Source organism: Taeniopygia guttata, chromosome 1A, assembly GCF_048771995.1.
Source record: "Taeniopygia guttata chromosome 1A, bTaeGut7.mat, whole genome shotgun sequence".
NCBI lineage: Eukaryota > Metazoa > Chordata > Aves > Passeriformes > Estrildidae > Taeniopygia > Taeniopygia guttata.
Genome location: NC_133025.1, coordinates 37,532,860 through 37,547,073, shown reverse-complemented (window position 1 = coordinate 37,547,073; position 14,214 = coordinate 37,532,860). Strand labels below are relative to the sequence as shown.

Genomic DNA, 14,214 nt, shown 5'->3' with positions numbered 1-14,214 from the left:
ACTTTGTCCATGCCTGGGGATTTTGAAGCCTCTACATTTCGTGCTCCTGAAAAAATTTAATTTTGAAGGAATTTCTACATGTTGAGGATTTGGCAAGAGGAAGGATTTCTCTTAGATCATTTAAAAACACATGTGCAAAATGGATCAGCCTTAGGGTTCCTTACAGGTTTAGAGTTTAAAAATATCTCCATGGAGTTGGATTAGAAGGTGTGTAACAGTCAAAATAACATAATTAAATTAACCAAATGTGGTACTTCTGGACAGCAAAAACAGATGTCTGTGCATATACTTTTAGCCATCCTATTGAAAATGTTGTCTTTACACTTAGATCTGTAGAAAACCATTCTTGCTAGCTGTTCAGAAGCCCAGAGGCAGTATATAGGAACAGATTCCCAATAGTCCAGTTTGATTCATACAGATCAACTCAAATTTATTTCCTACCCATGCAGCTGATTTAGTTTGAGTGAAAACCAAGCCAAAATACCCATATTTAACTTGACTCTGTATCTTTGAATTATGGATCAAATCTAATTATAGTGTGGAGCTGGCTTTGACAATTTGTCTAGAATAAGTAATGTTATTAGAAACCATCCCATATGGCATTTATTTAATAGACATGTTGGCCACAGGTATAGTGAAGGACTTCTAAATAAGACTGAGGAGAGATTGGACACAGTTTGTCCAAACAAACAAAAAAATGGCTTCATTTCCTCAGCTGCAGAGAATGCTCTGACATCCTCACCTTATTGCATTTTTTGCTGTATTATAGACTATAGCATTTCTGGATTGACTGAAAAGTGATGGAGACTGAGTAATCTTTCAACTCTCCCTTTCAACATAGCAGGTAGAAAGGATATGCTGGTGTTTTCTGTTCTGAGCCAGTGGAAGGAGAGAAGGAAAAACTGGTTTTCTACCTGCAGAGTAAAGAGAGGCGTGGTACCAGGGGTCTGAGTTATCACCTGAAACAGGCACTGAGCACAAGTCCACAAAGGCAAACAATTTAGTTTAACTGGATATGACACCTGTCATGATTCTAAAGAATCATGAAAGGGTTTGGCTTGGGAGGGATCTTTAATGATCATCTAGTCCAACTTCTGACTGTGGGCAGACACATCTTTCATTAAATCAGGGGCTTGCTGGAATTAAGATAACTCCTCTGGATAACACCAGGGCACTCAGAGTAGATGTGGGCATGTCTGTGATTGTGCTGCATCACAAGCCCAGCCAGGGATCACCATCCTGTGCTCCTGCAGAGAACAATAGACTCAACAGCAAACACACCTACCCAAAGCATGCTATTTTAGCTCTTCTCACCTCTATAAATATCTTGGGTTTATAGAGATGAGCTCTTCTAACCTCTATAAACCCTCTCAGTGTGGGTTTTAGTTTGTTGCTCTCAGGATAGGTAAATGAAGAACTGCCCAAACTGGTAATGATGAAGGTCAGTGTCTAAAACATGCGAATAAAGGAACCCCATACCCAATATAGATACTCTGGCTATTCTAGCTATACATTCTAAAATAAAAAATCCAACCCGGAATCCAGATTTTGAATTTACAAACATCACAATGCCCCACATCATCTGATTTACTAGTTCATTCCCAATACTCAGAAGAGTCTGGCAACATACACTGTTACAGATGTACAAATACCCACAGGAACTCTTCAACCATCTGAACAGAGAAGAAAGTGCTAAGCATAGCTTTTCCACATTTTCATATGTTGAAGTCACACACAAACAAGCAGCTTTCACAGAGCTAGAGATTATTTTCTCACAACATGAAATAATTTCTTTAAAATCAGCAGTTATTTATACAGCTAAATATTCAGGACACCTACTCTTCAAAGAAAGGCATTCCATTGGCTGCCCAAGATATCAGGAAAGTGATTTTCTGAACTGCAAAATGATACATTCTTCTAACTGCATCTCAGATTTCCCTCACAGTAGTAACAATAATTATAGCCTAAACTGCATTTAAAAATAACAATACTAGATTGTTCAGTAACTTCACCTGAAACCACATCAACCAGAAAGGATTGTAGCTCACATTCTCTATCTGGCATTATTTTCAGATAATACGTTCCATAACTCATATTACCAATATATGTCAATTGGAAGGAACACCAGGAAGCTCTCTGTGAAATAGCCCAGTTTTAATTAGTTATATAACAGCACTGCTTTTGTAGCATATAAATCCTATATACACTTGTACACTGTGCTTCCCTTCACACATGACTGCATTTTGCAGGGTTTGCCTTTGTGAAATGAAACTCTAATGAATTCTATTAGAATATGCAAATCATGCCTTTCTTTGGTTGTGTCTCCTTACTTTTGGCCATTTTTTAATAATTGATTCTGAGAAAAGGGTGAAACTGAACAGGATAAGACTATCATATTTAAAGCGTGGAAACTCCATTTCCACTGTCTACTTTCCACTTCCACAAGAGTACTTTTTCTTGAAGCTGAGACAATATAGAAATTCATTAACTTGGAAAAAAAATCCCTAAATAAATAAATAGTAAATGTCTCCAAGACTATGTGTTGAGTAAGAGTATGATAATGTATTTGCTGATACTACTTATCATCACAAGCAAAAATACTTACATTTGCTGAAAGTTGAGAAGTAAGGGTAGCAACTTTCTCCTGTGATGCAACCAACTCTCTTCGTAGCTTCTGAATTTGCTAGAGAAACAACAGACTGCTGTCAGTATTTCACCCATGTTTTTGTTGTGGTTATTTTACACGTTTTCTTGAGAGACAACCAATATGTTTACGATGCCTTAGCTTCAGATTTTAATCTCAGAACTATCCAGAAATACAAATTATTAAAGGTTGTCTCTCAGTGTTGCCCCAACTGTTTTCTAGCATTTAACCAGTGTATGAACCAGGATTCCAGTTAAGGGAGCACATATGGACAAATGCTTAATAAATTTGTATGTATTATCCTTTTTTGCAAGGGAAATGCCATGGGTTTTTACCAAGTCCCACAAGTCCCAAACATATGCTTAGTGTAATCATGGAGAGCCGTGCTAGATATGGCCTGAGGTTTTGAAACATGAGTGCATTTGGGTGAGGTTCACTGTGCCTGACTGTAGACATGATGCAACCAACATATGTTGAACGTCTACATTAGACTAACATAACATGAAAAATGTACTCTCAAGCTGTGCCTGGCATGAAGAAGGCTTTGATAGCTACTTCAGACACAAATTTTTTCTTTATGGATGCTTGAAATTAGGTGAGATAAATCAGTTAGTTTTTTTTTCTCTAAAACATGCTTTCTACAGTCCCTGAAATTCAAACATGCAACCTCTTTAAATCTTATATAGTAAACAAAAACTTGCTTGCCAACGTAAAAAAAAAGTAGTTTTAAATGTGCTTGTTGACATGAAAATAAATTCAAGACTCTTTTATTCTTTGGTGAAAAACAGAATCCTTAAGAAAAATATCTGTTTCTATTTCAGCTGGGGTAGATACCTAACATGAAGCATGCAAATAATTTTTTGAGATCTTACAGGGACTTCTGGGCACTGTATTGAAATCTAGCACAGCATGGAGTTTCACTTTGAAGAGCCTTTCATATTCAGACATAAATTATTCCAGACTAGAGAATTAAAATGGGTAAAACCAGCATAGGAAAGGGAATATTTACAGTAACTAGTAAAGACCATTGCAGTACTTTAGTTTTACAACTCCCATGAAAACAACAAGAAATATTGCACAATCAACATGAACATGTTCCTGTACTTCTGTTAAACAAAAATTGCTCAGTCATTTACACTAACTCAGTGCAACAGGGGCAGATTATCAAGCTGTTCTCCATCCTGAACTGACCCTTTTATTTTTCAAAGTTTTCTCTTTGTTTTTTAAATGCAGTTATTTGACATTCCAGCTTAAGCTACACTTTCAACATGTTCTTGCAAATTCACAAAGGTAGGTCTCATGAAGTGCTGTTCAACATCTCCCATAAGAGCATATATATTGTCTATATAAAAGGCAATAAAATGAGGAATTGGAATTTACACTACTGAGCTATAGCATGCCTCTTTAGCTCCTTTGTTTTAACTTACAGAAATGTGAGCTTAGATGAATTTACATTGAAATATACTGCAGCAAGGAGGAAAAGATACGTTTATTTGTTCAATTTCCTCAAGATATCTTTTTGTTGACTTTTTCTTTGATGAGAATAGTAAAAATAAGAGCAGCATAAATGCAGAAATTGGAAGGCATGTAGCTCTGGTGCTGTATTTTATTGCAGCTACTCTTTGGTGCCTTTTTAATACAAACAGGACTTCATTTTGAGAAAGGCTGTAATTGTATCCAGCTGCTGACCCAGGCTTGTCACCCATTCTTATACACTGTGAGGAGAAAGAAACTATTTTCCATGTCAAATTTGATTTATATCTGAAATCAATCTGCATTGCTCTGAAATCCATCAAAGTGGTCAGTTTCAGAAATTTAATATAATTCAAAATGTGAGGGAGAGAAGTTCAAAGCAATCATTTGAAGTATTTTTCTCCTGAAAGGCAGCACCTTACCTTGAATTGCACAGTCCCTTAGATCCTGCACAGAGTGGTATTAAGTCTGAAATCAGACCTATCTCAACTCCTCTACTCAACGCCCAGTTCTCACTGATTCTTTTCATCTTTTCAGAATGACAGCCAGGAGGTTTTTTTCAGCACAATGTAAAAAAAACACCTTCTAGTTAACTAAAAGCTGCACCAATTAACTGCACCAGTTAACTAACCAGTTAACTAAAAGTTTCCACCAATACTTCTTAAATGTGATGCAAAGACACAGGGTGTATTTTCTCCACACACTGTGCAGTTTAGCTAAAGCAGGTAAACAATACGCTATAAAAAATGTAAGGCAATACAGAAGTATAAAAATGAATTAAAGTTCTTACCTCTGAATGTGCCTTTTCTTCTGCCTGGAAGAAAACAAAGGAGAAATGGCTTAGAAGCAGTGTGCAACATAATTGCGGTACTAGAACATAAAAGCCAGCCACACTGAAGTGAAATGAATAGCTTCACGCATCCATTACATTTAAGGAACATATCCAGTAAAAACAATAAATGGAACTCTTCAACTTGCTTGGCAAAGCTCCAGCTGAAACCCCAAAGAGCATGCCAGTATACTTGACAAAATGAAATGGAGAGAAAGGGAGAGTAGGAGCACAACTGCAAAAACTGCAGCTACATTTCTAAGATACAAACAAAAATTGACTATGCTCTCACTGCATGGGCATTAGTCTGACACAAAAAACCTGTTTGTGCTGCAATGATTATTAGGGCTCCTGGATTTATATTTCTTTTACTGCATACCAAGACATGTTCCTAATATGATAATAAGTAATCCCTGATATGAGAAGTTGACAGCATACCTGTAAAACATACATTGGGAAAGGCGAGGGGAACTTGCATTTTATTGTAATTTCTTCCATACAGAGTACTGGCAAAAATATTAAGGGCTATCAAGGCATGTTGAAGTTTTCAATGAAACTTGGTAATATTTAATAACTTTCCATATTGCAATGTATTGTGTCATATATTGAAACTTTTTAACCAGCAGCCTTTTTCAACAAGCTAAGACACTATACCACTGCAAGGCAAACCTTGAAAGTCATTCAGTTTCTAAGCATTGGATCAGTCCTATTCAGGAGACATTTGGTGGACAGATAAATCTTGCTTCAGTTGGATTCTGATGGAAAAGAATGACATGCCACGAGAAAGGAACTCTTTCATAACATAAAATAAGAACCAGTTAATGTACTGGAAATCAATGCACCCCATGGTCTGAAGTGGCCCATGTTCAGAGAAGTAGTCTACATTATCTGGAAGAGAAGTAAGCAGTAGAAGAAAAATGTAGGTAGAGCAACTAATCTGTAAATAACATTAGAAACATTAAGAAAACCCAAGGTAAGGGTTCATAAGTTCTCTGGCATTGGACTGTCTTATTCTGTATTATTACAAATTACTATAGCTGACTTTGAGCCTGTATTAGGCATTAATTTTGGGCTGTAAGGATTTTAATGATTTATAATAGAAATTTATAATTGAAAATGCTTTACCTTGCATAAGGGGAGAAGACTTCTGGAAAATGCCTCTTTCCATACATGCTTATCATTTAATGGTCCTAAACAGACTATGATGTTATGACATTCACCTTGGCAACATGTAGAAATGCTTTTGGCTGAAACTGCTCTAATACCTGATAATAATAATAATAATACTCTAATACATCACTATGTGAAGATGATTTAGTATAATGATTTTTTTTCCATCACATATGTGACACACTACCTTTCTGATCAATGCTTACAAAAAAGAGATCTGCCTCTAGAAAAAAAAAAATATTCTATTCCCGTTATTGTTACATCAAATATGAAATGCATGGAGGGTCACAAAGGGATTGAATTGACAATGTCCCCTTATGATTTCTTCTGTGACAACAAAAGCAAAAAATTAGGGTTGGTGACTTTTTCCTAAAACTGCCATGGGGGCACATGGTCCTTGTCCTTGGAGCACCAAACCTGCTGATGAAGCCATTGCTACATGTCCTTACCAGACAATTCCCTCAATGTACAAGGAAGTGTTGCCTCTCCCGGAGTTCAGAGAGGTGGCTATCACAAGTTACATTTTGTGCGCAGTGAAGGAAGCAAATGAATGAAAAAGACCAGGATTTTGGACATATTATCAGCTTAAAAAAAGAGAATCTGACAACCAAATACATCTCAGTAGTTTTTAATTAAGTTCATGCTCATCACATAATTGTAACCCAGGACTCACCCATTTTTCCAATAGGCTCTAAAAGGCAAAAAATTCTTTTTCTCACTCTACTTCTCCATTATATGCATGCATCCCATCCTTGCAAGGATTATTTTTTCTTTGTTTGAAGTCTTAGAATATTAGGGTACAAATGACATGTCCTTACACAACTCCTCTGAGCATGGCTTAGCACAATCAATGAAGCCTAGGGAGTCAAAATGTAGTTAACGCTGAGAGCCAGTGCAGAAAATTGGCAATTAACTAAATATGTGAACATTTAAGTGTTTCAACCTACTGAGCAGGAGGAGATCGAAACAGGAGACAACCTATCATAATTTTTTTCAATTACTCACAGGTCAAAATGTATTCACCTCCAAAACTGAAACTGGTATATTTTTCTGTGAAACAAAATGGATGTCTCTGTACATGCAAATCTCTACAAGCTAAACTTCCAATCTATGCAAGTTAAGTCCCGAAAACCCAAATACAAGTCAAGATGAAAGCCAGTATATACAGAAAAGTAGTGAATGCAGAACTTCTGCATCACTGGACTTATTCAATGGCAGAAAATAATGAAATGGCTCTTCTGAATCTCATATTCTAATTCTCAGAGAAACAATCTTCAGAGAATTACTTGAAGATTTTCAACTATCCTCTGGTAATTATACACGAAGGTCTTGATCTTTTGGTACTTTGTCTGAATTTCTCCAGGGATTAGGTCACAGAAAACACTAGCACTAAGGCTTAAGACAATGCTTGAGAAATCAAATAAAATACATTTAATTGAGACAACCCTGTGAAGCTATCCCATTGCTCTCTTCACTCAACTGGTGTAGTACTAAGTGTTAAACTTTTCAGGTTTCTACTCCACTTGTGCATCATATTTTGATTAATTGCTGAAAAGTTTAAACTGTTTTCAAAGAGGGCTCAAGCAAAAGAAATTCAGATCAAAAATCTTCACTAAAATCAATCTTAGTAATTTTTTATACCAATTTATTTTTGGCCCTTTTCAGATTTTCCTGAAGCTTCCATTATCTTGCCTACACAATCTATTAATTAAAGAGTGGGGCTCAGCTGCAATGTGAAGTCACAGGCAGATCTTTACAGTATGAACCTGGGAAAACAGTTTAAAGTTTATTTTGCAGGGAAAATACCACTCTTTACTATCATGAGGTTTAGTTAATATTTCCAAGATACTCTGTTGAAATATAAAAGGTTATATAAATAGTAAGTATTAGTAAATTCTTGCTACATTACACAATATCAGAACACAGATATTTCAGAGTTACTCACTTACTGGGTGCTGAAAGCATCCTGTGTCACTTTATAGCTTGATTTTTTTTCATCTATCAGTTTCTTCTAAATTTTTGACATTTTTCTAAAATTTGACATCAAAGCTTGAATTATAGTTTTTGACACACCTCCGCATGCAAACTGATAACCTGTCTCATGGACAAGGAAATAGTTCTAAAGATTTTTTCAACCACCAAAACATCAGTGAGAAGCTTAACTCTGAATGTAAGTCATGCCTCACATGTAGCCAGCCTGTATAAACATTCTACACCTCCCACCTTCACCTCCCCTCTCCTGCTTCCAAATAATTCAGGACTGGTCTGGACTGGCATGACTTGCAACTTAAGCAGTTTAAGGCCTGTAAAAATCTAAGGCTTGTGTACTTGATGTTTTAGATGTGCCCTTGTTTGAACCTTTTTAGGATTAAACAGAGCTAGGAGAGGTACCGTGGTGCATGAATACAACATACTTTCCAAGCTAACACGAGTTTAGCATTGAGACAGAGCTACCATGTGCTACAAATGCATTGATCTGCAGGAGCTTGGTATTCCTAGGCAAGAACTGGTGCTGGCTCTAGGTAGATGAGTCCATCTCTGGAATATCAGCTGACACTATTCAACAGCTGGACATATGGAAAGGATAGGCACTATTCATGAATGCGTGGGAGGAAAGCAGATAAGTGGGTTGCTGTCCTGTGAGAAGGGGTTCCTGCAGCATGTAACTACAATTAGGGAAGAGGTTGCAAAGGAACTGCAAGGGAATGTCCAAACGTGTTCAACTACTCTCTATGGATGATTTCTTGTTAGTAGAACAACTGAAGCAATAAATGATGCGAAATATATATAAAATCCCCATAAGATAAATTCAAAAAAACCCAATGAAATAACAAAATAGAGGAAAAAAAATCAATCCCAGAAAAACTTCTTGAGATAGAAACAGATATTACTTAATCTAATTAATCTAAGTAACAATGATTAAACTTACAGAAAGTTATTCTCTTCTCTTTGTAAATAACATCTAAATGCTGCCTCTTCCAAGAAAAATCAGTAGACACTTCACCAAATTACACCTCCCTTACCCTAAGGCACTCTTGGGATTTTCAAAAAGTTTACCTCAAACAGTGCCAGGATAGAAATAATTTTCTAAGTTATGCACTAGCTGAAGGTAAGTAGAATGACTCAAAATGGTCAACTACAATAGCATAAGGACCCCCATAAAAGAGACACTCTTAGACTTTCACCTTCTTTTTAGCTTTCAGAATGTATACTGGATGATTTTAAACATTAATAAGAGATTAACATAAAAAGGTGAAAATAATAGTTTTCTAAAATAGTATTCAGTAGTACAAAGCTGAAAATAAACATTCCTACTTTATTGCAGTAAAATTCTAATTTTGCTAGATCTCATAGTATTGAAAATTTCACAAACAAGAACAAGAACAGAGGCAGGACAAACTTTTTTCTAAAATATCAATACTCACCGTAGAGTAGAGAGAGGATGTGCTGGAGACAAGTGATAATGAGGACCCATGTACTTTAAGAAAAGGAAAATAACATGAAATATTGACAAAAGCATAAAACCTCCCCCATGTATCTCAATAAGTAAACGAATTTTTAAAATGAGAATCAATTTTCCACAAAGAGCAATTATGAGCTATCAGTATAGAATAGCTTTTGATAGATTTTCCTGCATTTAGAAACATTGTCCTACATAGAAAAACATTTTCCTGTATATGGGGCAGGTGTGCGAGCCAATGAAATTTTGTGTAATTATCAGCAAACCAAGCATCACTTTTGTTGCTTTGACAAGAAATCACTTGATAAATACACTCTTCAGAGAAACCAGAAATTGAGCTGTTTATACCCCTGTCCTAAGCTCAGCAAATGCTTTTAGTAAGAGTCTATGCTTTGGAAAACAGTTCACATTCCATTGGATAAAAACAGCTCACATTCCATGGGATGAGCTCCCAAGCTTTCCTCAGAAATGCTGACCTGTGTAGTTGTAGTCAGTGGGAAAGGGTAACTACAAGGGATAGTGACCTATTTCCCCTAATCCTTGGTGGAATCAGCCTCAAGAGCATTGAGTGAAATGTTGCAGGGCTTCACTTTAAGAAATGGGGTTCCTGGCCTACCTGGAAATGGCTATTGAAGACAAAAACTGTAAAAAAAATTGCCCCTTCTGCTTCTGATGACTCTCCTGAGGAAGGCTATACCCACAGTTAATTTCAAAGAAGATAATTTATTTCATTACCTCTTTTTATTTTTGTTTCATAAGAATTTTTTTTAATGTTTATCATTTGCCATGGTTTGATAAAAACAAAAGTTTTGCTTTTATAGCTACCTGTCTGCAAAAACAGATACTACAAGAATACCTGGACTAGCCAAATGGACTTTAAATCTAGCTTTGTATTCATAGAAATGTGGTACACTGACCTTGAAATAGAGTGGCTTCCAAAGTATGTTTTATTTTCAGCCCCTGATTTAAATGTCTGAGCTAAACTGTCATTCTGCATTCATATACAGTGGCTCCATGTACTACCTCACTTGTTTCACTTTAACCTTCCTCAGAGCTCCTATCTTAAAATACATTTGACCTTCTAACAGCATCATTTCATGTTAATCTCTAACGATCGTAAACTGCTGAAAACTGTTTATTACTGCTGCATTGACTTTCATTTACTCAGGTTATCCACTCCAGCTGGATAAGACACATAACCAATGAAAAAGCTTTCATCAAACCCACTGGTGGCCCATTACCGAAATTCTACATTTAACACCTCTTTTTCTATGCATAAATTGCTTTGTTTTCTCTATTATTCTTCCAGTGTTTCCTTTGATAATTCTGTTCTTCAGCAAAGGGTCTGTAGTCAGCTCTGTCCTTGAATTATGTGATATTCTTCTGTGCAGTCAGCCATCCTCTCTGTGCTGACAACTCACAGCTTGAGTTGTCCTGCACCCTACTGCTAGTATTACATACCCAGATGTCTGCCTGATATATCATCTAAAATACAGTAAAAAGAATCAAAAAATAGAAGCATTATTTGTCTGTTGTTTTTATCTAAGACTTTTCCCCCCCTTTTATCTTGTAACTATGACCTTTGGAGCTAAGGCAAGACTTTTTTAATTTGCCTATTATAATTTAAATTGCCATCACTTAGCAGTAAACAAGATGAGTGTTATAGAATAAATTGCACAGAATTTCAGTTGTTTAATTAAAGTGTTTAAGGACTTTGCACTCATGTGAATTTGGCAAATAATCAGATTTACCAGAAATATTAGTCAGAAGAAAATGTTACAGTGCATTTAATTAGGATTTGTCAGATTCTCTGTGGATGAAAAAAAGCAAAACCCAAAACCAAACCAAAAACTATTCACCAAGTTCCAGATGTTGCAGAGAACATTAAAGAAATCAGACAGTAATAATCTGCATAAAAGAAGTGAGGTCAGTTTAAATTACAGAATTTCAATACAGAAATTCACATGATGTTTGCTGCAGAAGGCTGTGGGGAGTTTAAATGGCTACAAAAGAAAAGAGATGCTAAGTAGCACTGGTGTTTGGGGAAAAAAAGGAAGCACAGAAGTAGGACTAAGAAAGCAGAGAAACACAGTAGTGAAGGTACATTCAGAATTTTGGATTTAGAGGAAAAAAGAGTAATTTTCCAAGAATGGCTTCCTTTTCTCCAAAATTTCTGATAGAGGATTTGTACATGTATGAGATACATACAGCATTGCTTATTACTGGGTGAAAGTAATGCCTTCCATGTTTTAGGATAAGGAAAGCTTGCGAGTCCAGCTCAACAGGATTAAAAAAAGCTTCACAAAATAATTTAAGTTTCTGTGGTGTAGGGTACAGAAGAAATATTTTAAAATTTAACTATGCTTTGGACACCTATTCTGGGACGTGTTTGCCCAGTAGTTACTCAGTCTTACCTTCTTCCATGCTGTCCCTGAATGAACCTGAATGACTGATTGCTCGTGGTCTCTCTTCTAAGGACGTAGCACTGCCACACAGCTGGGAGTCATCATAGAGCTCAAAAGAAGTGTCTTGTGCAGGGATGCTGTTTGAACGCATCATGCTGGGTCCAGGAAGGTTAAACTGTGATAGGTTGGTTGGACTCACTGGAATAAAAAGCTTTATTAATGAAGCACTTTTCCATTAAGTGACTTTTGCTTCTGCACAAAATTGTAATGTAGGACTTGTACGGTTAGGTGGACTTCATGCTGTTGAGATAATGGAAGGCTTTTATTCCTACATTAAAAGCTTCAACAAAAAGGTGGAGCAGATGGCCTCAAAGGAGCTGGATGACATTAATCCTATAAAACACACGGTAACGCTAACACTGGTGTCTGAACATCCTTTGGCAGCCCACACTAACTCAATGGGGGAGATTCAAAAGTTAAAAAGGAATTAAGAGGTCATAAATATGTTTATAAGCAGCTCTTCTAATAAATCAGTATCTGTATTTTATAGTTGTATACCTGTATTGTTGACTGCTGTTCAGGCCAAAGTTTATTTGCATACGCAAGACATTTATCCTTTGATTTTCAGGAGCACCCACCACTATATTAGGTTAAATATTTGTGCAAAGGCCTCAGTTGACTTCGTCCTAATAAACAGGTATAGTCAGACACGGCTGAAATCAAGAGCAGCACTGATGAACCTACTTTAAGTTTCACAAAGCTGTTTTGCCAGTAGAAAGGAAAGCCCGGCTATGGCTCCCCAGGACCACACAACCTCAATGCCTAGAGGAAAAAGCTAACTGTCTAGCCAAATTCAGCCTCAGTATTTGGGCTTTTATTTTAGATCATCCAAGATGTGTTCTAAGTTATAGACTAGCAGAACAGCTCTGTTGTGAGGGCAAATGATTCCACAGGGCTATGAAAACTGAAATAAAGCAAAGGACAATGAAGAAAAAAAAATTAAACCCCATGATCTTATTTCTCTCTATTGTGAGTTCACAAGAACTATGAACAATAAGAAAATTAGATAATTGTAAACAGAAAATAATATAGTGAAAAAACACTTCTTAGAACTGTGACACTGAAAAACTGTGTCTAAAACTACAGGAGGGAAAATCAAAGCAGTGGCTTGTTTAGCAAGGATCCAATTTCATTTTTAACAGTAGCTTAGCTCAACTTCTTTTCCTGTATATAGAAAAGACTAACATGTGTATGTCTGATCAAATTTCTTTTGAGTGATCATAACCTATGGATGCCATAAGCTGTGACAGAGAGATATAAGTCTTAATTCTTCAAGGGATGTTAGTAATTCCTTACTAGGGGTCTAAATCATAACAAGCTCATTGTGAACCTAAGTATGTGTCAAGTACAGTTGAGATAAGTGAGTTTTATTCAGAATTCAAGAAAGAAATAATACTATAAAAAAAAAACCAACAAAACAACAACCCGTGTTGGATTAATTTGAAACAATATTCAGAAGAACCAAATCTAAACCTTGGTTTGTAATCAAATAAAACTGCAGTGTCACTCACATCCCAAAATACTATATTGCATTCAAAGTTAGGTTTGGATGGGGCCCAATGCAGTTATAGTCAGGTCCAGCTACTGAAACACATTGGAAAGATCTATCTCAAAGCAAATTTATATGTAGGAAAAATGCAATGTTTAGTTTCTGACATTCACTAAAATCATTGGAAAGAACACTACTGACTTTGAAACCTAAAAGATGGATGGCTTTGAACCAGAAGCGAATTTCCAGCTCTCCTGCAAAATTTATCTCCTTTGTCAAGTCATAAAGAACCTGTGCTTTTTTTCCTCTGTGCAGAATAGGTGGTACCCTGGCCCACTTCCTTAACAACACTGTGAGTTTCCTCTCATTAGAGAGGTACAACAATATGGTGATGAAAATGTTAAAAATAAACTACCTTGTATGGCAGACTAAGAAATATGTACAGCTGAATTTTATGGTCCTATTGCAGAGGGAGAGAAACAGTGAAGGGAAACAGCATTTACCCAGGTTGGAAAAGTGATATTTTCCAGTTGCAGATGAAGACATAGCTGAAGGAGAAACAAGTGGGGACTGACTGCCAGTGTCTTGCAGGCCTCCAGTTGAGTGGGAGCGTAGCCATTCTTTGCCTTCCTCCTGACTTGTCTGCCGGGATGATGGTGTATATCTGAAAAACCACAGCTGACA

At 36.4% G+C, this 14,214-nt stretch overlaps 1 protein-coding gene across 19 annotated transcripts in view; it reads right to left on the bottom strand.

Annotated features, from left to right (window-relative positions):
• The window catches only part of NAV3 (neuron navigator 3), a 521,462-nt gene that overhangs the window by 35,756 nt on the left and 471,492 nt on the right, over positions 1–14,214 (bottom strand). For all 19 annotated transcript variants that reach the window (XM_072923966.1, XM_041713781.2, XM_041713789.2 and 16 more), the window contains 5 exons: positions 14,034–14,194; positions 11,991–12,179; positions 9,542–9,594; positions 4,908–4,931; positions 2,606–2,683 (listed from right to left, as the gene is read on the bottom strand). In XM_072923966.1, the coding sequence (XP_072780067.1) occupies positions 2,606–2,683; positions 4,908–4,931; positions 9,542–9,594; positions 11,991–12,179; positions 14,034–14,194 (505 nt within the window). The remainder of the gene's footprint in view (positions 1–2,605; positions 2,684–4,907; positions 4,932–9,541; positions 9,595–11,990; positions 12,180–14,033; positions 14,195–14,214) is intronic.